We start from the raw sequence: 26,692 nt of genomic DNA on the forward strand, positions 1-26,692 counted from the left end.
CTTTCTGATTACGAATTTTGCCTTCTAGTCGAGCGAACTCAGTATTAATGTTGTCAAGCGAGATAGGTTCTGGACCTTCAAGCTTCAAGATCGTAGCTGACATTACTACTGTCGCAACTTACAAGTGATGGAACAAATGCCATGAAGTCACGTTCCATCTGTTTCACAGGCACTACATGATACACATTCACATTGTAGTCACTTGACTATAATTTCCTTGTCAACTGAGAAACTGCATCGATCAACGACAGATCGCCAGCTAAGATGCTTTTACTAGGGGTTCAATGACAGTACCCATCTAAAAGAGCAAGAGATAAGCAACCCAACCGGATATAAGAATAGGGTCAATGTGACTCGCCTTCTTCACAACACGAGGGAGAGTTCCTCTCTGGAACCCCACTCTAGTATTCCACTCGGCACCTACAGGTATGTCCATACTGCGGGCGTACTGGGCATGACTGGTATACGGATACGGCAACTCCTTGACGAGATACTTGGCTGCTTTTTTGTCCCGCTTCTCAGAGATGATGACATGTGCTTTTTTGTAGTCGGCTCGAGACGAAGGTTCGACGCCAGCGATTTTTTTGATCAAATTTGGTCTTGGTGGAAACTTCTTGGTGCCTGTACCTCCCCAGGAGCCCTGTAACGCGCATTGAGCTCGGCGAATTAAGAATATCACTTTCAGCTTACCCAACCAGGGAGAGTTGTATCAACTTCTCGTGGTGCATCTGCTTCGATCTCTGACTGCTTCAGGTCCTCGAATGCCTGAAACATATCAGTACCCGCGCGAACCCAACTGAAGAACAGCTTTCATACCTGAACGACGTTATCGCCGGCAAAAGCAAGGGTGACCAATTCTCGTTGCTTGAATGCAGTCACTCCTTTGCCTTTGCCTCCTTTGCGCTTCCTCTCGAGAGTACGCTCCTGTTCGTCCACCTCGCTATGTTCATCAGAGTCATCAGCATCGGCAGGTGATATCTGCACAGCGACACTGTCATTCTTCGGTTTCTCCTTTCCCTTTCCCTTTAGCTTGTGCTTGGTGTTTATGACAGCCGGTGTGGAGGCTGGCTCAAGAGCGGTGAGAACATTGTCGGCATCGATCTCCAATACTGCATCATCCTGAATACGTTCTTTCTCTTCCCCTCCCTTGGCAATTCGCTTCTTAAGTTTGTTGGTGGACTTCGCAAGGGCGTCAGAGCCCTTTTGCACAAGGACTTCGCTCCTCTTGCGGGATGGGCCTGAAGACGATGATGTGACGAGCCAAGGATTGCTTTCCTGCGTCGGAGAAGAGATTATTGGGCTAGAAATGGAGTTCAAACTTTTGGGACTGTCTTGCACCAGGTCGGCGGATTGGAGGGTGACACTAGAGGTCTCCGATGCGTGCGAGTCGACTGGTTTAGTATAAGGAATTGTGCCAGGATGGTATACCACGCGCCCGCCCACGCGCTGAACTGACGGGCCTTCTGTCACTGTTCTGTCACCGCAAGCGTCGTCGTCACTTTCTGACTCCACTCCTCCCATCTCGTTCAAAAAGTCATCCGCAGCTGCGTCCGCTTCTCGGATTTGCCTTTCGGCGGCATCGCGCATGAACTTCATATTGAAGACACTCTTACTTCCGATGTCTGCAGATAGGACGTCGGAGGCATTGAGCATGGCCAGCTCTTCGAATGCACCTTGCTTGATGGTCTCCACGTCTTGTTCTTCGTCGTCGCTCTCGTTTTCCTCAGACTCGTCACCGCTCATCTCGCCTTGTATGCGACGGCGAAGCTTCTCTCCGCGCTCCAGCATTTCTCCAATGGCCTGCCGTTGATCCACATCAAGCTCCTCGCGTCCCTGCATGGCTTTTGCCCACTTCCCAGTGGTCTTGTGTCTCAAAGTTGCCCTCTCCCTTGCCCTCTCCACCTCAGCTTTCAATCGTGCTTCTGCATCCTCAACATCCACATCCGCGTCTCCTTCTTCACCACCCAACCGCTCCCTCTGTTTCTTTCGAATGCGGCGGTACGCTTTGCTCTTAATTTTCGCTATTCGCTTCGCCTTCTTATCGACCCGGAATGCAAGTTCGCGCATCATGCGCAGTTCTGCGCGCCGCGCTGCGACCTCTTCGACCGATAGATGAGCCATCTTCAGAGCTTCAGTTCCGGCGATGTCCTGATCGCGAAGTTGAGCCGATTTTAAGAGATTGTCGACAGCCGACTCGAGCTCATTCGAGGGCTGGCAATGATTTAGTAGTCAAATAAGGTGAATTGAAGAAGTAGAAGTCGGACTAACCTTGAATTTTGCTGCAAGCTCCAAGTTGGAGACGCGACCTTCTGACTGTGCTTGCAACGGAAAACTCAGATGTTCTGCCTACAATCGCGAGTTAGTAACGAGATAGACACGATAAATTGAATAAATCATTGCCTGTTTGATGCGCTTCATCGTAGCGCTCCATTTGTCCACTTCCTCCTTGGTTTGCTCGTAAGCGGCTTCACGATCGAGACGCTCTTGAGCTCGCTGAGGAAGCGGCGCCGACAGGGTTTTGGTTTTGTTTGATGTAGAAGTGAGAACCTTGATCGATTTTTTGAGCGTCGTGAGTGCACTCGAAGATGCAAGCGGGGCAAGGAGGTCGTCTAGTTTAAGTGCTGTAGAGCCTGCGTGCGTGCATCGTGCTTAACACAAAGTCGCATGGGAACGTTGGGTTGGGACTCACCGCGAACAGAGACGCCAAATTCTCCCTCATCTCCAGCCTCAGTGCGCTCCTGCATCAAGCGGCGTTTTTTCGAAGCGGACTGTGTAGAGACATCGTTCGATTTGCGTTTTTTGTCGTCTGCGGAGTCTAGTGTTGATATGAAGTCTTGAAGTTCTTCGAGAGCTTCCGGGGCATCCTCCGATGTCGATAGGGCGTCTTCTTCCTCGTCATGGTCATTGCTGGGAAAATAAAAACCATACTTTTCCTCGTCACTCTCATCAAACGCATCATCACTCTCAATCTCTTCATCATCCCCACTGTCCATTCGTTCGTCATCTTCGTTTTCTCCTATTAATCTTACTCTTAGATCTTCACTCATGCCTCCAGGATCGATATCTGTTGTGATGCGTCGAATATGTGTGAGACCGGGTGCAGTTCCTGCTGCATCAAATTTTTCGACGAGTTTCTGAGTTTGGATGTGCTTATCCCATTCAGGAAGCCGACGTTAGTTCTTTTCGAAGGTAGTATTATTCCGAGCGCGCCTTACATAACATCTTTCCTATCCGTATACCCTTTCAACGACAGGACACCGGCAAAGCAACCTAGGCCACCGGCGTAACATATGGCGAGCCTGAGCAAGGTTGGTGATAAATGGTTCTAAATTAGGCGCTCGCACTAAGAGGTGTACAGACGACTAGAACGCCAAAGAGATTAGAAGTAAACCAGCGTGCGCTGGTCGACAAAGTACTCGCTCGATACCCCGAAGAGTTTACAGGTTCGTCAAGCCACTATGTTGGGTAGCGCGGTTGACTAAATGTGCTCAGTGTTCCGAGAATTGTTACAGAATGCCGACGACGCTAGAGCCAAGAAGGTCCTATTAGAGTTTCAGACGAAGGACTACGCTACACATCCTGCGGGAGCAAATGGAATTAATGGCACGACCCCCGGCCTTGCTCACAACGAAGGTGAGCTCGGGGTGGTGCTGCCCTCGGAATTACTAATGCTCAGCATCCCAACCGCTGTACAAATGAGTTGTTCGCAACAATGGTGATTATTTCGAAGATAAGGACTGGGTACGACTGACGCAGATTGATAAGATGGTTCAATTCCGAAATGATTCGCGCTGACTTTTACCCAACCCGGACGAACAGAAGATCGGGGCATTTGGAGTTGGTTCGTAGAGTTAAAGTTATCTTAGAAACGGCCACATTGCAAGTTTGTGCCAGCCTCTCGGTTGGTTCCCATTGAGGCGTATTGACAATTCACACAGAATGGAATCAGAAACCCTTGTATGTAGGTAGGTTCCTTGCGAGGCTCGTATATGAACAGGAGATCCACAAGGACAGTCAACGGTGTCGCTGTCCTAACTGCTGACGCTCGGGTGGCAGCTTCAAAAGAAAAGGCCTCATATGCTATGCGCTACTTCACGTCCCAACCGTCCACTCCGGATGCCAAAGTGTCGAAAATCTTGCAAGATGCATTTTATGACTGTTTCGACTATTCCTCCAACATCTATTTCCCCCATCTTGACGAATTCGGGCATCTGTCACACCAAGGACGTTCGGGAGATTCACCCTGACTTTACCTCTTTCATGAAAATGGTGCCTACACAACTTCCAACGTCACCTGGCGACCCACCTAATTTGGTTGACACTCCCTGAGAAGTATGGTGTCCGGATGTACACGTTTTCGGACGTGGTGAATGATCTACAGAGGATCTTACAAGAAGAAGAAATGATCGATTGTCTGCGGTGGTGGGTCAACTTCATAAGTTCACTTGAAGACGATAAAGAGCGCTCGCATTTCTGCCCAATCTGACCGATAATGCCACGTCGCGTCATAGAATTCCGCAATATTACCAATTTTCTCGATTCCAATATTTGGCTCCCTTAGCTTCAGTCGGACGATGCTCTTCTCCCAGACACCATCCCGTTCTCGTTTACCAGGCCTCTCGATCGACGACACATTTCTCCATCTTTTTTTGTGGCAGCCAATGGCACTTGTGGACTGGCTGACTCATCTGATAAGCCCTGAGATAGATGCAGCCCATGACATTCGCAAAAACTCTACGTGATCCAATCGTGTCTTGGGGGTTCTGGGGAACATCTGGTCCATGATGTCCAGTGACATAAAAACTCAGGCAAAGGATCTCATGCAGGACGTCCCAACGAATATGGGATTCCGGCCCCTTGGTGGAGCGTATTTTCCAGAAGCAGACGTTTTCCTTGGATCATGTTTGGTGACGTATCACATGAAAGACGAGGTATTTCGCTGCCGCAAGCACTTCCAGTAGGGAATAAAAATACACACAGCAAGCTATGTAGTAATTTTTTTATTTTTTTATTTTTTGTTTCCAATTTTTGTCCATTGAGAGTGAGACTCTATGTAGGACATTACTATCTAGTCTCGGGACCCCATGTCCCGGCCCCATCTCGAATCCCCAAGTGCAGTGATGTAGGGCGTGCCCCCATCACTTATGTAGTAATTATCCTTGAGAATTTTGTGCGAAGGAAACGAGTGAAAGATGATGATGATTGCAATTTGCAACTCTGGGCCAAAGATAGTACAGATAGTCTCACCTAAATGAACGGCGTTTCCTGACGTGTCCTTGCTGGGGGGTACTCGCACTGTCTGAATTTCCTCAATGTCACGGCATGTCTAGTTTTCATCAATGTACTACTAGTGTGATTAGAAAATGTGCGCGATTTCGAGAAGCTAATCGAGGTAGCTCGTTCCAACCGCTACCACTCATCCTCAATCCGCATACTCGTCCAAAGGTATTTTCTTTATCTGAGCAAACAGCAAGTACGTGGACCGTGTCAAAACCTTGCATTGAGTACCGAACGGCAAAAGTGAAGGCCATCTGGAGATTGCGAGACAAGTTTGTGAGTGCACATTAAGTGCGTTTTTGAGAACCGAGGGTCACGAATTGTTTCAATAACCCGAGGTAATCATCAGTTCAAGCGCATGATATCACTGTATATTAAAAGAACCATGGTATACATTGGTAGGCAGTGTCTATCGGTCCACCTCACTAAATGGATATACGTTAGCGTACATCGTATAGAACGAAAGATCAGAAACGCACCCAAACACAAGATCCTGTTCGGCAACAGCGATAAGCGACGGGAATAACAAAACCACGGGGTACATACCATAGTACCGATGATGGCGACAGCGTCAGCAAGCATGTGCTATAGAAGGAGGAACAGTTAGTGGTTCAATGGTAGGATCATATTTGTTGATCTCACATCTAGAAAACAAATCGTATCTCAGTCAATGTTTCGAATCAGGTGTGAATAACATACGTCTCATCATGAAGTCTGAACCCGCGAGATGGGCAAAGCCGGGAGCACGAATTTTGCATCGGTATGGGCGATTGGTACCGTCCCTGAATGTCGCTCAATTGATGATTTTTAAACAGAGCGTTGAAATGTTACGCACGAGACCAGGTAAACAGCCATCTCTCCCTTAGGAGCCTCAATGGCGTTGTAAGTCTCACCTGGTGGTACTGAGTAGCCTTCGCTGAAAAGCTATGAAAATGATCAGCGGCAGTCGGATGTAGTCGTGTAGAAGAAGTTACCTTGAAGTGATGAATCAGTGCCTCCATACTTTCTTTCATCGAAGCACGGGGTGGTGGAACGAGTTTGTTGTCGTCTACCTTGATGACGCCTATCGGCATTTTGTTCAAACACTGAAGATGAAAATGGTTGAATCTAAAATGATTAATTGACCGAACCTACGAACCTGGTGGATGATGCGCAGTGACTCGCGGAACTCCTGGACTCTGCAAAGGTACCGGTCGTAACAATCACCATTCTTTCCGACCGGGACATCGAATTCAACCTGTGACACGTGAGTAAACGTGGCTGTAGAACACGAAAGTCATACCTCATCATATTTGTCATAAGGCTGCACTTTTCTTAAATCCCAAGGGATACCACTACCTCGTAGCATGACACCCGTGAAGCCGTAATCCAGGGCTTCCTTGGCAGTTACTACACCAATCCCGACAGTTCGCTGTTTCCATATTCTGTTGCCGGTCACGACTTCTTCGATTTCATCGACACGAGAAGAGAATTGCGTTGCCCATATGTGTATATCCTCCAGGAGACCGTGCGGGATGTCAAAGGCGACACCACCGGGACGGACGTAGGCGGCGTGGAGTCGAGCACCAGATACACGCTCATAGAACTCCATGAGCTTTTCGCGTTCTTCAAAGCCCCACAAGAAGGGGGTAAGAGCACCAACGTCCATGGCATGGGATAAGACAGCCATCAAGTCTAAAACCAACTTTAAGCACAAGCTTCATGGAGCATTCTGTTTGTGACATACGACTAAGGATACGCGTGATTTCACCAAACAAGGTACGAATCCACTTTGCACGTTCGGGAACCTCGATATTGAGGAGCTTTTCGACTGCGAGCGAGTAGCATAGTTCGTTGGTCACTAGAATGGGGTCACTTGAGCACTGGGCAAGCCTCTTATCATAAACCTCGCTCACTCATGGAAACATAGTCGAGCCGATCGAAGTAGGGAAGAGCTTGGACATATGTCTTGTACTCAATCAGCTTTTCAGTTCCTCGGTGGAGGAGACCAACATGCTGGAGTGAAATCAGCAATCCTGTTCGGGCACTTGTACTGAAATGCGTACCGGATCAGCGCGCAGAATTTCCTCTCCATTCAATTCCAAGATCATTCGCAGCACCCCGTGAGCAGCAGGGTGTTGGGGGCTAAGAATTTAATCAAATTTTGGACGCAATGCAAATATTATAAATGACACTCACCCGAAGTTCACTGATCGAGTGGGTTTATTTGATTCGGTCAAAACAACATTCAAAAGAAATGCTCACCAGTAAAGTGCCGCAACTTCGCGTCTGCTCTTGTCCCGGTCTCTTTCAGAATTTCTGCCGCGCTCATGCCTTGTAAGTCTTCTACCGTATGAGTCTGATACAAATTGTTTGTTCCATTGGTATCGGGTTGTACGACCTCTGGCTGACGACGGGCGACTGAGGAGGAGAATGAGCGCAAAAGGGAGCGCCTCGGCAGCGCAAGTTGCCGCCGCAGGAGTGTACTGGCCATAACCGTCGTCGATGGAGACGAAGGGTGACTTTCTCGCAGGAAGGAGATTGTGATGAGGTTCGTCAACGAAACGCGGCGTAAATCGGCTAGTGCGGTGAACTGAATAGGGCACCCCCATGCGAGGGGTCATTTCCACAATATTCACACGTCTCCCCGCAACCACATCATGGTGGTGCTGGACTAGTCTTGCTGGCACCCTGCACCATGTTTTACGCCAATGGGCTGAGTGCTCTGTTGTGGGCTATATCCATGTTCCTTGGATCTGGCCTTATGGCGCTTGCAGATGAAGCTCCATGCACTTTGCACCATGAAGGCAACTACTACAACCTGAATCCGTTGAAGGCTAGGTATGCCCCAGGTGTAATCATGACATTGCATTTGTTTAGGCTATCTGTTCTGACAGTCAAGATTATGAGTTCAAGACTCTAGGTGGACATTCTTTCTACCTGAATGTCTGTCGACGTGTGACCACCGAGCCCTGGAGCACTGGAGTTCCCAACAATGTTGACATTGCTGGTCTAGTGCGGAAAGACCACCACGACTTTGCCGTAGGGTACGTAATATGCAGTTCTAACACCATCTCAACAGTTGACCGACATGGATGCAGACTTGTTAATACGACCCTGGAAATGAGGGACACGGGGCTAATGTTACATCTTTCCAATGGTTCACCCTGCCCGGGGGAAGACAACTTATATGGGAGCTCTTCCATCAGATTTCTTTGTAACCCATCTGTCTATGGAGCTGGTGGGCTGTTATATTTCTTAATGAGGGATGCAGTGATTGACGTTTCATCCAGGCAAACCGGTGGTAATATCCCAATTTCCGGAAGACGACAACGAAGCCTGCCAGTACACGGTTGAGTGGCAAACACATGTGCGGACTTGTGTGCACCTTCATCTTCCCTAATTGACAGCTTCCTATTGTGTAGTTTGCTTGTCCCACAGGTGAAAGGGGTCTTATCTCAGGATTAATTGTGTTCTTGGTGATCACGTACGTCATGTGGACGAAAACATTTATCTTATTGATGGGCTGAATAAAATTTTCTCAGCATGATGATCCTTCTGATGCTTCTCATTGTTTTCAGCACTCTGTACAACCGGTTTGTCCTGGGAAAACGCGGTTTTGATCAATTGGCCCGGCTTTCCAAAGTTCACCTGCTCGAAGTCATGGACTTTTGCATGGAGCTCTTCCGGTCCGCGTTAGACAATGTTCGCTCCAGTGGTAATAGATGGGCAAGATTGACGAGGGACGTCAACCCTGCATCCTATCAATGGTCATCAAGGGATGAGGAGCAGGCGATGATCGCTGCCGATCCCCTTGAAGATGAGCATAATCGGGAACTGCAAGATACTAATGTACGGAGAAATGATATGTCGAATGGCACGCAGGGTGTGGATGATTTGGGAACTATACGATCATGACTCATGTGTACGTTATATGCTGTATCTTTAGGATGGAACTTATTATTGGTTACCACTCACTCATGCACACCACCAGGTGGTCACCAAGCATGATCCAATCATTCACGTGCACGTTTGCAGGAAGTGGTCTACTCATAATCACTTTTGAACTCTGGAATAGTCGGCGCGTAGGAACGATAATTGTCTGCGATCACTATTCCTGAAGAGACGGAAGGAAAAATCACCCAGGCTCCCTCGACCAATATCAGTCTCCAGGGGGGAAGATTACCACTGCACATCGGTGTTGTATTGCTGAAATACATTTGAGGCACTGACGGTGGTATTGTCTACGCTTTACATGGCCATGCTTTGATTACACTGGTGATTCTACGGTTTTGGCCAAATTGCAAGACAGTTGACACTGCATTATCCTCTATGCAGGGCTTTTCTGACAATCTGCGTCGTATGATCGAGCATCGCAAAGGGCCAGCGGATCGGGATTCATGAAGGGAGTGTTTGAGACTACAGGTTGTGATAAACAATGGTCTTATGTGATACGTACGATGAAGATCGATTGTCAATGGGAATGAGATCTGAGACATGATTCTAAATTAGTTGCATCAAGAACAAACTGAAACGAACCTATTTACTGAAGCTGTGGCCATCATCGGAACTACATGAACAGCCACGGTCAACTGAATCAACGATACCATCGCCTTTATTTGCTCGTCTTGTGCCTCTTCACTCGCGTTAGCCACCGTCTGTACCTTGCAAACTGGAAGAAGCTTTGAGGGATTTGAGATGCGTTTTAACGTCGCCCCAAGTGTCCGCAAGCTGAACGTTGGGGAGCATGGTGAAAATGATGTGAGCGACAGCTTCAGCATTTACTGCCGGAGAGGAGTAATAGCCAATACTTTTCAAGGAGGTGTGTTGAAATGACTCGGTTTTAGGATTGATATCAATGTTTGCGACATCTATTTCTACATGCAAGGCATGCAAGTGGGGACATTGACTAAGCGCTGCGAAAAATCCGCGGAAGGTAACTTGAGGTGGTCGACGATGCGGGTCGGACAACGACAAACTGCGGATCTGGGGCCAACTTGACGTGGCTTCGAAAATAGAGACGTTATCAGGGTTGATGGAGCAACGAACATGAAGCCGAAGGGATCGCAACTGCGTGAAACAAAGAAGCTCCCTAGTCACTGCAAAAGAGTTGGCCGAGGGCTCGTCAACTTCAACTTCTGGATCATCGTCGGAAATGGCAATGTTTTCAAGGGTATTGCATGCTTTGCACTGTGACAGCGCTCGTAAAAGCGGTAGAAGTTCTGCCCCAGGTAAAATGTGGTCGACCAACTCAAATTCTTTTAGCGAGGGGAATTCTGAATGTTGTATGACTGCGATGATGTCTGTGATTGGTGCAAAACAAAACCGAAGAGTTGTAACGTTGAGGAAAGTTGAAAAAGTGAGATTGTGCGTGTCCAATCTGGACAGGGAACCCGAAAAGCTTTCTTGATATATCGACACATTAAGAAGGGTAGGGACAGTGGAGAGGTGCTTCCATGCTGCCGAGTTCAGCGGGGGACATTGCAGACGTACGAGCGCCTTGCATGAACGGATGGTTTCAGACAGATGTGGAGCCTGTGCCACGGTCCCCATTGTCACGATATCCAAGCCCTCCAGAGCAGGGCAGCGGGTCCCGATAGAATGCCGAGCTAAATCTGGTTGAATTATTGCGATATAACAACTGCGCAGCGTAGGGGACAGGAAGAAGCGCAAGTATCTTGTGAATATAATCACCCAGGACAATGATTGCAGTTTTGGAAACACGCATGTGTCGTAGGGGAACGAACGAAGGAGGTGAAAATCATCATCGGATGACACGCTCATGGTGCGCACACGGCAGGAATGACGGAGAAATTGACTGCGCTCGAGCTCAGATAGTGGCTCGATGCCCCGAGACCAGGATTGCTGTGTTGAGATGTTCGGTGAGCGAATGGACGAAAAAAGGACATTGATCTCGTGTGGACTCGTCCGCACTAACCTGTGTTGTAGGGTATATCATTGGATGCAACCTCGTTACACAGCCCAGCAGTGGTAGTAACCTATTCATGTCAGACCAAAGAAAATCCATTGCAGGCTCGTAGAAGGTTTTGCATGTGGTTGCAAGCGCTGCAAGAGTTTGTCGAGACAATGGTCTCTCGGCATATGATGGTTCCCCGATTCATTCACATGCGCGAAGATATGCAAGACAACTTCGGGGACAAGTAGAGCCTGATGCATACTGGTTGTACGTCGAATCGTAGATGAGGTTGCGGTTATCTGATTTATGTCACAGTAATGCCTGTGACACTGTCAAATGTGACGTGTGATTGTGGAAGCTGCAGTGGCAGAACCTCGTAGAACTCCAGGGTATCTGAGACCCGGTGATGTAAATTAGATCTGATAGCACAGATGACCTTCTTGCCGGTCAAGAGAGTATATCAGCTCATGATGTTGCGGCTGAATTTGCGGCTCTCAAGGAGTCGAAGAGGACCAGCTTTAACGAAGTTGAAGGGCTCTAGGAAATTTTAGAACGTTGATTCGGGTCGAATAAGGAATAATTCCACATGCTATTTTACATGAGGTTGGGGTGGTTCTGATTAGTTACAATATTGGTGAGGATAACAATAGGACAAGGCAACATCAATGCCGTAGTTGAGAATTTGCATAACCTATGGTTACACTGCCAAGACGGCGGCTTGGGCTTCTCACAAATGCGGGATAAAACGCCAGTTTTTCAGGTGTCGTAGATTATCTCCTGTAGTTGAGGATATTCTTGTATTGTCCCCAAGGGGAAAGAAAACAGTGGCCGAAGAAAGAACAAGAGAGAGGACTGTGGCATGACTCTGTGTGGGACTGGAGTTCTCGTGCGAGTTTCCAACTGACTGCAGGATATTCGGGCGAATTGAGTGGAGTAGAAATTCATTAAACTCATCACGTTGTGTCGGTGTGAGCTGTAAGCATATTGTCCTGGCTGCTGTGCCATGGTTGTCGATTATTAGAGGGGTTCGTAGGAGTCTAAACCACCCGGACCCGGGACTCCCACGCCGCATCGGTGACCTCGTGTCGTAGTGACTGTGACACGGTGCGAGTTACCATCTGACTTGAGTATGTCCCTCGACTCTTCGAGATACTTAATACCATCACCTCCAGATCCCTGTTCAAGCTTCCTCAAGCTTTACCTTGTGACGATCAACTGAAAGATAAACAACTTTCCACTAACGCGATTCCTATGCTCCAGACATCCTTGGGACCAATCCGAGTCGCTCAGCTCGGCGACCAAAAAATCACAGTCGCACGGTCAAGAGGCATCATTCACGATAACAAACAATTCTGCCAGACTCGTCTTCAACTAAGTCGTGCATGACCATCAATGCAATTTTCTTCCTTTAACATTGGAGACGAACAAGATTTCAGATTTGATGATCTGATCATTGTTTCCCGCTCTTGAGTCGCATCCGATCAAATGATTACTCTCAGGTGCATCTGAAGTCCCATCAGGTACGCATATCCTGCCCTCTGTCCAAGGTGTGATGACCATCTATTCGCTATGACTCAAGGACAATGCGGTCAGCTATAAGAATATGTTACTGAGAAACTCAAAACAACCTTATCCTGTATAGGTACCCAATACAAGTCCTACACCCGCGTCTCCACGAAGACGAATTTCCTTCAAAGTGTCGATCTTTTGCAGTGTCCGGAGCGCGAACGTTGAATACCCGCCTTATGACTTCTGTGTTCTAAGCAAAACACACATCAGACGACAAGCAGTTTTCTAGCAACATTCAGTTTCAATTACCAACTTAACTCTTGAATCTAGACCAAAAAATACCTTAACGTATCAATGACTATGCATGACCATCTCAGTCACAGGAGACAGCGTTCAAGCATTCGAACAAGGATCTCTCCCCCATCATCGAAGATACAGAAACTTTCACGACCTTAATTCTCTCTCCGTGATGTTCGATAGCTCTATGCTGTCTCTGCTCCGCGAAGCACCGGAAAGTCATCCACAGAGAGTACCACCAACGTTCCCGTCGAGACCCCCCACTACTTCACATATCAAGAGTGCGGATTGCTGTTCCTTGTCCTCACTAATGCCAAGTGTGCAACGGCAACGAGTACTCATACACCGACAGCTCTCCGCCATGAGCGAGCAAATACCCAGCAATAAAGCTGTGTGAATAATAGTAGTCAAGACTCGAGGCTAATGCATAGCATGCTCCTTTCCCTGGGATGATCGATCTGATCTTTGACGGAAGTAACCTCACTCAATGCATGTCGTGATCCTTGCAATGTCCTGACATACTCACGGACGGATAATCAACATGCCCGAGCTCGCGAGTTGACCGATGCAGAAGTTTGTCCGATTCCATCAGACGGCGAGCTTAGCATCTGTGATGAACGTGCGGATACCAGGTGGACTTTCGAACACATGTGTGGGCTAGAGTGCTAGTGGCATGTGGGATCCCATCATCAATAGTGCCGTTTCATGAAGAACTCAATCCAAAATGGAGGACGACGATCCAGATGCGAACGAGCTTTTTTTTCACGGCTTGGTGTTGGAGGTCTTCACGCGCCGGAGACGCATGTCCGAACATCTTGCGGGTCACGCCCAGAACGCTACCCTTGTCTGTATAGAGGCGAAGGAGTCTAGTCATCGGCTTCTGATGAGGACATTCTTCAGCGCATAGTGCTCGTCAGCATTGGCGTATGATTAATTGCGTGCGTCCTCCCACCTTATTTATTAAATCACTTTGCGTGTAGCGTCTAGTCGTGGCTATGCGCAACTTGTTGGCTAGAAAATAAATTTCGATATTTCAGACTTTGAGCCCTGCATATATACCTAGCCGTGGCTTCGATTCATCTCCCAGCCCATTGGTTCGGAGCCAAAGGCGACCGCTCCTAATGTGTACAGGTGCTTCGTTGGTAAGAATTACTTACATTCAAGGCGTCAAACCGTACTCAGATGACCATATATCTAAAGTGCGACTCTACAAAGTATGGAAACGTACTTGCGGCATGTCGTCCACTGGGGGTTCGCAACGTGCATCCAGGACTCTGGACATCGATGATCATGATGATTCGATACTGGACTACCGGTGGCGAAGTAGGGGTGCAACGCACGGCGAACCGGATCAGCATGGTGCAGTGGTGGAAATTTCTGTGCCTTTGCGATTGAAGGCGGACCTATCGCGATCTTGTAACGAAACGATCGAATGAGATGATGTTGTCTGTGTCGGATCATGTGAAATCTGTTTACTGTCTTACGCGAATCGTTGTGGGGGCGTTCTTAATGTCTTTTCAGCATGTAGCACCGAAATATATTAGTACTTAGTACTTACGGAGCGCTTGTCCCTGACAGAATAGACAGATCATAGAGGAATAGAATGGAATGGAAGTTGAAATGAATTTGGCCATAGTTTACGCTCGGCTCGATCGTCACATACGGCCGCCATCAACTCTGGGGCACCACGGCAATTTCCGACCACCCTCGATCCTCTTGGCTGAAGCTCCAGAGCGCCAGTTACCAAACTCATCACCATGCGTCTATCACTCCTCCTCGCATTCATCCTCCCCTTCGCAGTATCCGCTTCTCTCCAGGAGCAAATCATAATCCCACCAATGCCACAAACCATCGCATCACCGTTCACCAGCTCCCAGCCCACGCTCGCAGACCTGCTGACTATCGAGCCTTCAGCGAGCATTTATTACTCGTATGCTCGAGAAACGGAGTTGTCATCTAGATTCTCTTCTGAGTCTGTTTGGTTTACGATGCTCGTACCGACGAACAAGGCTGTCATGGCACTGGCACATAAACCGTGAGTATGACAATCGTGTGTATTACGGACATGATTAAAGGTGTGGCTTGGCAGACACCAAGGTCCGGAGCCGGTAGAGCCTCGTATTGGGATATCAGAACAAGAGTTGGATGAAAGCTCTAAGAGAAATGTAGAGCGATGGGTCTCTGCCCACATCATTCCTGTAAGTTATTTGTTGTCGCCTGTCGAATCTTCCCTCATATGTATTCGTCAAGTCTCGTATCTCTTTATCCGATATCCCTGTTTCGTATGAAACGCTGCAAGATGGGAAACTCGTTACCTTCAACCCTGTTTCCAACACAAGGCCTGACTCGCCTGAGTGGATGCGGGTGACTTTGGAGGATGGAGTGCGCATAATTGGGATGAAGGAGGTCGGTTTAGCCATCTTTTATGCACTGCGTTCTGCGTTGTTGATTGTATACTCAACAGGCACAGAACGGCGTATTGTATCTGATAGATGGTACTGTCGTTCCAAACTGATTACAATCTCTATCGTCGCTCGACATATAATATATCATATTGTACCACCTTGACGTGTGTTTGCGAGCCGTTCCCTCTGAAATCTTCAAGGGTCCAATAACTGGACAACGACTGATAACATTGTTGACAACAATGTGACGACAAAGTGATGCTACAAACGAAGGTGGGTGTAGTAGAACAGTTACAGATGCGATGATGCGTTTGGATTGGTAAAAGTAAAAGAAGTTGTTACAATAGAACTGAGCTGCTGTTCGATGGATCATGCGAGGAATTCTAGCTGGGCTTGACATAATGACGAAAATTTGATGGATTAACGCACATGATCCGCTCTCCATTCCGTGCTGAGAGCAGCAGCGAGCGGGGAAACAGGAGGCTTGACAACGGAAGTTGATGTGCACGGTATATATGGTGGAAAAAAGAAGCGAGGAAATTGATAGCGACGCAAATAAGCAGGCGTGAAATTCGATATCGAGAGAGTTGAGTGCGAAGATTGTTCGTGCAAGTGAGGCTGAGATGAAGACGGCGATGCGTAGTATACGATTACGGTTGCGAAATTGCGAATGCGACTTGAGACTTGATGATATTGATGTTGATGCGATTAGGACTGCTTTTGTTATTGCAATGCGAGACAGATGAGCTTTTTCTGGTACTTTTCCGAGATTAATGGTGGAGATGGGCCAGCCAGGTATTGACCGAAGTATTGCCTGTTATAAGAGACATTTTCAAATCGAGGAAGCGAAGACGCCGTGGATGAAGACGAGACGAAATGAGATGGGAAGAGAATATTGCAGTGGATGTCAAAAATCGGAATGGAGAGAATGCAGGACAGGGAATCCTCTCAATAGCCATAATAGGCACGCTAGACACGAGTCAGAATAAAAAAAGAGGTAGAAATGAACGATCGAACCATTCTATCGCTGCGGAAGGATCAGAATTCACATCAACAAAGAAGGAAGCAACGCATAGATAAAGCTTACAAGAGCCATATCACCTTCGACCCTGTCTTACAGCCGCGCAGGGTCACAATATGGCCGCGAATGCAGTCATAGAGCGTGGTACGCTGGTCCTTGTCCGCCTACAAAAGAACATGAGGCTGACAGTAGACACTAACGGCAACACGGCGTACCTGAGGCAACGTGCTAGCAATCAGTTGACTACCAGTGACCGACAGCGCTAAGTCCACGATCATCGCTCGACGGCCACTTTTGTGAGATCAGTGTCGTAATAGAAAGCGATCACAAAGTTCTTACCCCTTCGCAGGTTCACACATCCGCTTTACAATCCTGTCTAGAGTTTCGGGTCCTGTTTCCTTGAGAGCCTTTGTAACAGACTTGTACCCCTGTTCGTTTGTGGCATAATCCAGGAGGTCAGACATAATATGGTCCAGGCACATTTGACGGTGTTTCGGAGACCCGTGCTCTAGAACTAGATAAAAGAAGCAACGGTAAGACACCAGGAAGAGGTCCGTAATAGTAGAAGCACTTACTGTGTTGAATGCAGTACGAGCCCCACTGGTTCTTTGCAATCTCACCGAACGCGGTAGGTCCTTGATTGAGCAGCTCATCGATGATGCCGTCTTTAGCGGACTCTTCAAGGTTCTCAAATGCATGCTGTAGAGCATGAGAAATAAGTTATATGACATGCACCGACATCCTCACCTGGACAACGAGTGATCCTGTTTCGTGGCAAGCGAGAGACGCCCATTTCCCTTTAAGGGACTTATTGACGCTATATACATTTGTCAGAACGGTATTGACCCTCCAGCAAGAAATACCCTGACAATGCGAAAATCGGAGGCGCGGGGGCTGTCCATGTCAATTCCATGATCTGGATACATGTTGGTTAGGTTTCAACGGCATGCGAGTCATAACAGATCTCTTACCTTACTCCAGACATGAGACGCGTGCTTGTTCACCAAAGTCAATGCAGGGTCCCCGAGGAGAAGCTCGGAAACGATCAGGAGGCGAATATCCTCCTCACAATCAAGTGCCTTTTGGAGGACGTGACATCCGTAACAGTTGGTCGCAAGGTCGACGACCCGTCCCCTATTTACAATCAGGGACGCTGTTTAACGAAGGTGGTCGTAAGCCGAGAGCATACCTCATGCAGTTGACTATCTTCTTCCTTTCTTCGGGGGTCGCCGCAGCTTCAAGACATCTTTGGACTGCCCAATTGCCGAAACTAGCAGCCAGGCATATCAATATCAGGTTTAATTAGACCGTGTCTATGATTAGGACACTAACCGATGTGACATCATCTCGAAACCGCGTGCACAGATAGCATCGACAATCTTGTGACGTTCCTCAAGATCGGCAACCTTGAGCTTCTGTTGCAAAAAGATAGAAGCCTGCTGGTCAGATGACTTTATGATGCGCGCCACAAATACGTTGTATGGGGGAGACGATGATGGATGCAAAAGCGAAAGGAAGTTGATCGGCTATGAAAGGAACGTAAGTGCATATGCAATGGAAACAGAGTGGCGAAAGATAGCCTCACCTCGTGAACATGAACTCCGTTTTGACGAGATGGGAACGACGGCTGAGACGGCGAAGTCCTAAGAGAATTCTCTCCGATCGTGACGCCGGAGGGATAGTCGCTGCCAAGCTTCTCCTCGACTCTCAACCACTCGGAAGGGGCAGATAGCTGCTGTGGTTGCCGCCAAGAACCTCTTGATAGTTCTGGATGGTTGAGGTGAGCGAAAGCACTATCATAAAACTGCTGAGAGCTCAAAGCTGGGGAAGAATTCTCAGAAGACTGCTCAAAATAAGGCAACGGGCTGGGAGGCAGAAGGTTCGAAGAAGGAACGCTTGAAAAACGCTGGTGTACATTATGAGACATAAATTCGTGCGCCCTCAACGGCGAGCCGTTGTCAAACAGAAGGGACGAAGGAGATAAGGTAGAGTGCGAAGGCGCTAGTTCATGAGGTGGATTGATCTTCAAGTCAAAAGAAGCTTTCGCGGGAGAAAGATCTGTAGGCGTAAGGAGCGCAGATACAGTAGAACTCGGAGAAAAATCCGGAGAGCCGGTCGATACATTCTTGGAGTCGGGAATTTGTGGACGAGAAGGCTGCTGAGCATAAAGAGCGGGAGAGTTCAGATTAAGAGCGCGTAAGAGTTGCTCGACATGCTAATTAGTCGTTTTAATCAGCATATATGCGCTTTGTTTTGATAAGATCAACTCACACTATCGTCAAAATCGGGACTCTGTTTTTTCCTACCGTCACCGATCGCACCTATGTCTCTTTTGCGAGGCATACCGACAAGGCCGACAGGACCGAAGACATCTTCACTTCCGTTACCTGAGACGAAGAAGTTCCGGCCATACGGAACACAACCGGAGCGCTGCAGCTCCTTCTCAGCGTCACGAGAGAAGGAGTCTATAGCGTTTGGCCACGTCGAATCCAGCAGCTGAGGCTGGGGGGCCCAAATGGACGCAGCAGTGGTCCTGGAACGCGGTGGACTATATTCATGACTAAAAGAAATGAACGACTGGGCATTATCGGTACTCTGCATGACGGTAGGTGGGGGAAGGATTGTGGATGATAGTGGACACAAAGAAAGAGGGAAATATGGAGACGACGAGTTTTTATGTGCCCATCGACCCCGCGTTCTGTGACGACGTCAAGGAAAGCAGTCACATTCCATTTTCAGACGTGATTTGACCCGTTTTGGCAATAGGTTCTTCTGCTTCGATCCCGCCACACCTCTTGATTGACAGGCATTCACCAAGAACCCCGGTTAATTAGATGGACATAGGAGGTACGACCACTGGTTCATTTTTCAAAGCGTCATATGATCCACTAGACCACGTCCATCCAAACATCCAAAGCGCTGGGAAAAGTTGTGTTTCTTGACCTCAGGCAGTCGGTACGATGCTGCCTACACCATCGATCAATCACAAGATCACAATCAACCTCAAGGGAAGCACAGGAATCAAGGGACCTGAAAGAGACGATCAGATTGGAACATATATTGTGATTTCTATGCAACAAGTACCGTATGCACGCGTACAAATCACTCGGCAATGTGCGTTCACACATCTGCAGGAAAGAACCGCGTATTGTAGAACGAATCACAGCAGTGACGAAGGCTGCGTTCGAATATAAAAGTCGCAAGATAAGACCTTGGCTATAATACGAATAGACAACGGCAACAGGCAGCGTTGATACAAAGACCAGTACATTCCAATCCACCGACAAACGATACCAAGTACACCATCGCATCATCGATATGTACAACGAATCAAAGTCTCGTCACATCTAGAAGGATCGATAGCAGAAAGCCATATCTATTATATGAGATTTGAGCTCAATCAGAGTGCGGAGAACTTACGAGGTCACTGATCATAGACTCTCTTTCTCGCAAGAATCTTGACAAAGAGAACTGCCTAGTCGGACCCCACCGGAAAATGATATCAAGCGCTTCACTGCACCATCGATCTGTACCACGATTCACTAGACCTCATCGATCGACTCGGGAAAGACTACTCGCCGAAAGTCTTCAACGCATCTCTAAACCAACTCCAGCGTCAGTCACAAGTCGTTCAGAGACAAGTATGTACAGCTCACCATATTCCGCGGGTGAAAGCAGTCTCATCAGCTCCAAACAAGACCAGCAGTCTTTGCAGACAACTCTACAAAGAATCGGTCGACCTCGTCTCTCGATTCTGGGAAGGGCTAACACTGGAAGCCTTATCAACACGAACCAACAGTCGCTGATCTGGACGGATTCACAAAGCAGAATAGACGATCAGAAGAACACCAGTCTAGTCTCATCAACAGACGATGTTTAAAATGAGTCTTTGCATTACACTCTGCAAAGAATCATTAAACCTCTTCTGTTGAATCCGAAAGACTGAAGGCCCTGACAGTCGCCGACGACTCGGAGTCCTCAATGACATGAAGTCTGAAGACCACCACAATCAGATCCATCAACGAACGATGGTTCAATCGATCATCTCCCTGGAGACGAGATTAGAACCTCATCCATCGATCGACTCTGGGAATGATTGAAAACTGAGAACGAAAGCGTTATCTGTTTGAATCCAAAGTCAGCCACCAACTCAGCAAAGGTTTAATATAATCCTGAAAACTCCACCGGAAGGAAGAAGCGGGAGCATGAGAGTGAACATCCATCAGATACTAACCCTCCCAGGAAAGATCGAACCGAAGACAATTCTATCGATGATCAGTAGCACAGGAAGCCACCAATCACCCGCACGAAAAAAACAAACCATATGATGTGTACTCGGGAAAACCCGAGTCGAAGTCGAAGCTGCCTGTAACAAAATGCAAGAATAAGTACCCCATCGGTCAGTAACATCAATAGAAGCTTGAGGCATGAGCCCAAAGCCCAATGGCCCAAAGTAAAAGCCCACCAATCTCCCCATATCATGATAAAACCACGCACCCTTTTTCGCGCCCAGTGGCGACTCACGGATCAACGCAGCGCACGTCGCGATCGCGAGCCAAAAAAGAAACAAGAACACTCGTCCAATAGCACAACGACAACTGTATCAAGCGGTAACATGAATTTAGCCTTCGCGCATATCCCCGGTGAGCCAAATCAGAATATCACCAAATAACAGGGTGTGCATACGGGAAGACCCGCCGCCCTTGCAGTAGTAAGGAGATAGGAAATAGGAGCGTGTGTGTCATGGCGGCGAAGTTTGAACAGGTAAACGCTCCGGGAAACCCCGAGCTGACGCGTTTCTACTAAGGTCGGTCACCGTCGCCAAACGACAGTAAGAGGACTAGGTACAAGCCCACCAATCACCCCCACGCGAGTAAATCAGAACACAGGATATTCCGGGGAACACCGAATTCGAAGGAAGCATTCTGACTGTAAACCCCATCGGTCCGACGCTGGCCGTCGCCGCCACCACCGCCGCCACCGCCACCACCACCATCACTAAATGACGACGGCGACACCGCCCCCATTAGAATGCAAACGCCAGCGACGACTAATCACTAAGAGCAAATAAAAGGACAAACACGAATTAGCCTTCATACTATACTTGAGACTTATCTCCACTGTGAGTCACGGCATCAACGAACTATATCCAAGTCAAGGCAATTCTCACCGACGACCGCCATATGACGGTAAGCTCTTGCCGATATTGATGCCCCCTGACCTAGTAATAGAAAGTAGAAAGTCAGTGTAACCGTCGGTACAGGGTATGCGGTATCATCTCATCATACAATACATAAACGAAAGGCCCGTTCGTACGCATCATACATAACCTGACGCAGATAATAGGTAAGGTCACACATAAGGAAAGAAGAAGGTTCTCAAAAAACAAAAACAAAAACAAAAACAAAAAAGGGAAGAAAAGCATAAAAGGAAAAACGGAAAACAGCCAAGGCCCTACAGTCCAAATACGCCACATCAGGTGCGGACCATATGATAACGATCACAACTCACACGGATATCAAGAGACTGCGCCTCAGGTCAAGACTAAATACTCCGCGTTCCGATTGAATGTTTTGGGTGACGGAGACCTGACTTGCGGCATTTTTGGAATCAGATTGTGCGCGGTAAGTCACAAGTCCAAAACTAAAGGCCCAGAATCTAGACCTAGAAACGAGTATCTCACGCACGTGCCAAATAGCTGCGGACCTACAGACAATGCAACTGTTCTCATCAGCGTGGATGGCGCCAACGGGAGACGCTAAGAGAGCCGTCACGGTACACACATACTTTTACATACATCCTTAAACCTCGGAAGACGATTATCAATAATCAAAAATGGCATGATATTGACTGAGGTGTACGTCAATAGCGGCTGGGTGTACGTCAATGATCGATGCATGGACGGATGGCGCATGGGGAAGACGAGCTCGGCGGAGATGAAGTAGTAAACGCGCATTTAAGATTGGCTTTGGTTTGGAATGAATGTTGTGAATGTGAAAAGGATTTCAGTGAGATAGGATGGTGGTGGGAACGGGAATGAGAACGGGAACGGGATGTAGTAATGGGAACGGGAATGGGATGGAATGGGGATGGAAGGAGATGAGATGAAGATGGCGTTGAACGGGAATGAGATGACGATAGACGGGAAAGAAAGCCTTGCTCCTCATCCTAAGAATCAGCCAATATTTGAAATCCCGGTCCTGCCAGATACAAGACACCGCGAGTGCGTGACAGCCAGAGACAAGCGATAAAAGGCTCAACGTTCTACGAACCCTGGGAAAAGTCGACCCAAACCCAAATGACCCTTGCTCCACCCGCCACTCATCTCACTCATCAGGCCTAGAACCAGGGAAGGCCTGCGACGTGTACGGATTCACAGACCGGGCCGCCAAATACGGGCGTTAAAGCAAATACTTAAAGTTAAGTGACGGTACGGCGTCCCGGACGCAAGAACACGACTCAGGAGGACTGAGCGCGGGGAAAAGTTATAAATGATACCACGGGCGGGAGAACATTTAACTGAAGGCAGGAGCCGGGGAACAGAGGACCTGAGGGCTGTTCACTTAAGCGCATGGGGGCTGATATGACGATACCTAACTTGGGTCAACTCAACTCTAACATTGATTTAGTTTTGGAACCCCGGTGGAGGGACACCGTCGGGATGGGCGAGGCCAGGCCCACGAGAATAGCGGAGTTGAGAGCTAATTCTGTGCCGTATACAGCAAGATCCGCGTCAGTTTTGAGGGTGGTATTGAATTGTGTATGTGGAGTGGTGAGTGCTGGATTCAAGCTGGAGTGGAGCAGAGATCATAGAACTGGTCTAGGAGTGCCATACACGTTCATTGCATGCTGGATGCTGTGGAGCGAAAGGTAAGTTGAGTTAAATACAGGCAAGGCACGAAACGATCGCGGCAAGATGGATGAACTGTACAGCCCAGGAAGATGAGAAAACTAGATTACGATGTTGAGAGCTCAGGGAGTGTGATACAAAGTTGTAACCAAAAGGATTACCGGTTATACTGAGTATGCGATCGCACTCAGGCTGGGCCAGTACATGAATTAGTAATAGGGTCGATGAGTAGAGGATGACCGCTGGGGAAACCTTTGAGGAAATGTTTTATGGCGGAAATGAGGAGGAAAGGAAGAGGAGCCGAGAAGTGAACCGAAATGGGAAGAAAAGAGAGGGCAGGAGGGTCCGATCGTGATCGCCGTGGATATGCGGCCTCTAAATTGAGCCGGGGCCGGGATAACGGTCTTACGGAGATAATAATTGTCTGTGTGTATGCAAGGTACAAGGGTTTATAAACGTAAGGATGATTATTATTGGTTGAGAAGAAACGGCGTTCATGAACTGGTTCAAAACGGGTGACAGACGCCCATATGACGAAATGGATCGGAATCCCCGATCTCTGGGTTATCACGGAGATATCAACCTGCTTATATTATAATACATTCCTCTCACACAAAAATCAATATACCCCCCCTCATCATGTTCATCCAGTCCTCTTCCCTTTGCAAACTACCACATGAAATATTCGAGAATATCGTCCTAGAACTCATCTCAGACGATGGCCCCATCCTCCCACTTCTCCAATCTTGCAAACAAATAAATAATATCCTCGCTTTCACTCAAAATACCCATCTATACTCTCGCATCTTTCGCTATAGATTCAACTCAGCCGCATCAGCCAGACGACTCGGTGCTCGTACTCACCACTCTCGCCATCTTGCTCACCAGTTGGCGTGGTACTCGAACGCTTTAAAATGCATCAGAAGGGCGGATATTTACGATAACGGCGTCCTAGACGCTTTCTGGGCTTCTTTCGCACTCATGTCTGAGAATGACGGAAAGAATCGTCATCTCCTCGAGGCAGCGGGTCTCCCAGATTTCGTAGATGAGTTTGTTCGCAACCGCCTATACCAAGACTCCGCCAATACCAATGGCTGGCCCAACGAATCTCCCATCAACTGTCTTGCATTATGGCTGCTTTGGTTCACCAGTACAGAAGGTATGTCTTCCTACCTTTCCTCGATCCCTTTCTCACAATACACCCTCAGAGCGTCTCAAAGCCGAGTCGACCGTCCGACGCAACGAGATAATCAGACTCGTCCTCCCTTTTGTCATCGTTCCCTTTCGCGTAAGCCACTTTCAATCGTCCAAGTATACCTCATAACGCTCCCCTAGTATCCTTCAGCTCATGCTCCCCACAATCACTTCACCATGCCCCTCACAGAAAACTCGAACGGCCACCTCCGTCAGTCCATTATCCCCGCACATGGCACCTTCCCAATCTACCGTGCCGGCAGAGCCCACACAACCCACTTCTACGACCGCACAGACTTCGAGATTGGCATTCCACTTTCTTCCACGGCTGCAAAATTGATCTTCTTTTCACGTCGCCAAGTAACACCTATCGGAATCCCAATCCATCTCCCACTCACTCGTCAACATGCTTTCCAACTCGGTTTTGGCGACCAAATCGGTCCCACTCAAGAAGACGTCCACGAACTCAACCAACATAAAGTCGTCAAGCACCCTTCTCTTGCCTCCGACTCCATTCGAACTCCCAGTTCCCAACTCGACGACGACTGGTACCGCCTCACAGACTGCATCTATCCAATGCAAAAATCATCCCTCAAGAACGCCCATTACACCTACGGCTCCGCAACAGGTCTCTGGCAAGGTCGTATCTTAGTCCCCACCGATAATGCATTCGCCGCAATCCTCCAGCATGTTCAAATGCCGGAAGAATTCACAGAACAACAGCTCTTCCTGAACGCTTACCCTCTCTTCATGCGCCTTCGTGAATATCACTGCGTGGACCCCCAGGACCCTGTACCGACTGGTGGGGCAGATGATGGGTTTGATGATGGCATTTCGAACGCTTGGATACCCAGGGGCGTGCATTTACACGAGGATTTGGCGAGTCGCTTTCTTTCCACTGGTGTGATACTGATCCCAATACTGATTATCGACCAACAGTCCGAAGGCAAACTCAAACTCCAACATCACGATCGCACATACACATACGAAGCTTATCGTCCAGGCTTAGCAAATTCTCATGACGAAGCTACTTGTCGCGGATGTCAATACCGTGGGACGTGCAATATCGTTTATAGGGAGCATGATGATCAGTTCTTAGCCGAGCGATCTCAGGGTGACGAGAGCGATACAGATGCTGATGTTGATGTGGGTGACGACGATGGTCAATTCCTACAAGACGCTTCTGCACAGTACGATACGGTCATCGACGACATCTTCGAAGCGATGGACGAAGATTCAGACTACGAGAGCGACGAGGAGTACTGTGTGGAGAGGAAATGTAACGGTGTGCTTGATATCGCACTCGTCGGCGAGGTAAGCCTCTTCCCAAGCCCATCTTCTACCACCTAATTCATCCCTCACAGACCGACTACCAACATGGCCAGGCGTGGAACCACTACAAATTCTATGGCCGCGTCCGCGAATGGGACGGACTCGTTGCGCTCGTTCGTATCCCTGCACACCAGCACTCGCATCCTGCGGTCGGACTCGGATTGTGGGTATTCAGCGGGTATATTGTTGGAGGACAAAATTTCGTGGGGACGTGGCGGGCATTGGGGGAGGTGAACCCCGTTACCCCTACCCTTGAGAGCGCGTTTGCCATGACAAGGAGGGAGGAGGGGTCGTGAGGGGGTAATGCGGAGAGGAGGGTTTGCGATACCTTACCGAGGTTTCCAAGGCCTCTCATACCCCGCATGCCGACAATTCAGGACCCAAGAACCACGACTAAGAAAGCACTCATCAAGACATGACACGCCACGCCACGCCACGCCATCCATTGACCTGACCTGACGCACCACAAACCTAACTTTATTATTTCCCGATGTCCCGCGTTCTATCGCCTCGCCTTGCAGCGCTGTGTATATCCAAGCTTCATCCGAATACGCTGACACTGTACTATCACCATCAACGACGTCGACTCGCCGCGGGTGTTAGATATACCCTTGCGTTTTTTTTTCCCACTGCAATTACTTGCACATATACGTACATATCATGGTTCGTCATCATTTCATTTCATTCTGTCTCGGTTTTGGTTGGTTTTACACATGCTACTATCTCACATGTTGCTCGCTGACTGTTTCGTTCACATCGCATTGCTTCCACACACAACTTTTGACACTGACTACCGCACTCGCGCACGCACACTTCGAGACTCTTGTACCATTCATTGCCCCTTCTTAATTGTAGTTTACACCTTGTTCATTTAGTACTTCATCAATCAATGTTTTTGTCCTTGTGTTCAC

General features: G+C 48.3%; 8 protein-coding genes across 8 annotated transcripts; 4 read left to right on the forward strand and 4 right to left on the reverse strand.

Moving 5' to 3' along the window:
* Positions 1–125: 125 nt before the first annotated feature.
* Positions 126–3,148, reverse strand: F5891DRAFT_1022804 (small-subunit processome). Its single transcript, XM_041361249.1, has 7 exons — positions 2,690–3,148; positions 2,401–2,630; positions 2,269–2,346; positions 817–2,211; positions 691–765; positions 359–640; positions 126–298 (listed from the first exon to the last, which is right to left on the reverse strand). The coding sequence occupies exons 1-7, from the start codon at positions 3,045–3,047 to the stop codon at positions 260–262; spliced, it is 2,457 nt and encodes an 818-aa protein (XP_041228242.1). The 5' UTR covers positions 3,048–3,148; the 3' UTR covers positions 126–259.
* A 62-nt stretch (positions 3,149–3,210) lies between these two features.
* Positions 3,211–3,854, forward strand: F5891DRAFT_146977 (uncharacterized protein). Its single transcript, XM_041370670.1, has 3 exons — positions 3,211–3,308; positions 3,359–3,443; positions 3,493–3,854. Exons 1-3 carry the CDS (start codon positions 3,291–3,293, stop codon positions 3,717–3,719), a joined length of 330 nt encoding a protein of 109 aa, XP_041228243.1. The 5' UTR covers positions 3,211–3,290; the 3' UTR covers positions 3,720–3,854.
* A 1,535-nt stretch (positions 3,855–5,389) lies between these two features.
* On the reverse strand, positions 5,390–7,818 carry F5891DRAFT_1022812 (Ndufs2, NADH:ubiquinone oxidoreductase 49 kd subunit). The gene is made up of 13 exons (XM_041361250.1): positions 7,522–7,818; positions 7,456–7,465; positions 7,323–7,401; positions 7,173–7,272; positions 7,004–7,117; positions 6,560–6,951; positions 6,416–6,514; positions 6,252–6,362; positions 6,113–6,201; positions 5,977–6,059; positions 5,824–5,921; positions 5,757–5,770; positions 5,390–5,702 (listed from the first exon to the last, which is right to left on the reverse strand). The coding sequence occupies exons 1-11, from the start codon at positions 7,748–7,750 to the stop codon at positions 5,881–5,883; spliced, it is 1,347 nt and encodes a 448-aa protein (XP_041228244.1). The 5' UTR covers positions 7,751–7,818; the 3' UTR covers positions 5,390–5,702; positions 5,757–5,770; positions 5,824–5,880.
* Positions 7,819–7,891: 73 nt separating this feature from the next.
* F5891DRAFT_147087 (mannose-6-phosphate receptor binding domain-containing protein) lies at positions 7,892–9,238 on the forward strand. Its single transcript, XM_041370671.1, has 6 exons — positions 7,892–8,097; positions 8,154–8,303; positions 8,358–8,497; positions 8,550–8,626; positions 8,682–8,743; positions 8,802–9,238. The coding sequence occupies exons 1-6, from the start codon at positions 7,955–7,957 to the stop codon at positions 9,172–9,174; spliced, it is 945 nt and encodes a 314-aa protein (XP_041228245.1). The 5' UTR covers positions 7,892–7,954; the 3' UTR covers positions 9,175–9,238.
* Positions 9,239–9,615: 377 nt separating this feature from the next.
* Positions 9,616–11,468, reverse strand: F5891DRAFT_147164 (uncharacterized protein). The gene is made up of 3 exons (XM_041370673.1): positions 11,195–11,468; positions 9,796–11,121; positions 9,616–9,746 (listed from the first exon to the last, which is right to left on the reverse strand). The coding sequence occupies exons 1-2, from the start codon at positions 11,282–11,284 to the stop codon at positions 9,904–9,906; spliced, it is 1,308 nt and encodes a 435-aa protein (XP_041228246.1). The 5' UTR covers positions 11,285–11,468; the 3' UTR covers positions 9,616–9,746; positions 9,796–9,903.
* A 3,143-nt stretch (positions 11,469–14,611) lies between these two features.
* On the forward strand, positions 14,612–15,547 carry F5891DRAFT_1022841 (uncharacterized protein). The gene is made up of 4 exons (XM_041361251.1): positions 14,612–15,014; positions 15,069–15,177; positions 15,230–15,385; positions 15,444–15,547. Exons 1-4 carry the CDS (start codon positions 14,737–14,739, stop codon positions 15,492–15,494), a joined length of 594 nt encoding a protein of 197 aa, XP_041228247.1. The 5' UTR covers positions 14,612–14,736; the 3' UTR covers positions 15,495–15,547.
* A 446-nt stretch (positions 15,548–15,993) lies between these two features.
* On the reverse strand, positions 15,994–18,757 carry F5891DRAFT_1215210 (ARM repeat-containing protein). The gene is made up of 11 exons (XM_041369298.1): positions 18,677–18,757; positions 18,000–18,620; positions 17,738–17,931; positions 17,595–17,675; positions 17,377–17,539; positions 17,275–17,321; positions 17,153–17,222; positions 16,981–17,104; positions 16,745–16,919; positions 16,621–16,696; positions 15,994–16,569 (listed from the first exon to the last, which is right to left on the reverse strand). Exons 1-11 carry the CDS (start codon positions 18,746–18,748, stop codon positions 16,468–16,470), a joined length of 1,725 nt encoding a protein of 574 aa, XP_041228248.1. The 5' UTR covers positions 18,749–18,757; the 3' UTR covers positions 15,994–16,467.
* Positions 18,758–23,894: 5,137 nt separating this feature from the next.
* F5891DRAFT_1186322 (uncharacterized protein) lies at positions 23,895–26,077 on the forward strand (the record flags this gene model as incomplete). Its single annotated transcript, XM_041366679.1, has 4 exons — positions 23,895–24,414; positions 24,464–24,543; positions 24,591–25,763; positions 25,814–26,077. The coding sequence occupies 4 exons, from the start codon at positions 23,895–23,897 to the stop codon at positions 26,075–26,077; spliced, it is 2,037 nt and encodes a 678-aa protein (XP_041228249.1).
* Between the last annotated feature and the right edge of the window lie 615 nt (positions 26,078–26,692).

Source organism: Suillus fuscotomentosus (assembly GCF_016647785.1).
Source record: "Suillus fuscotomentosus strain FC203 chromosome Unknown F5891scaffold_16, whole genome shotgun sequence".
Taxonomy (NCBI): Eukaryota; Fungi; Basidiomycota; class Agaricomycetes; order Boletales; family Suillaceae; genus Suillus; species Suillus fuscotomentosus.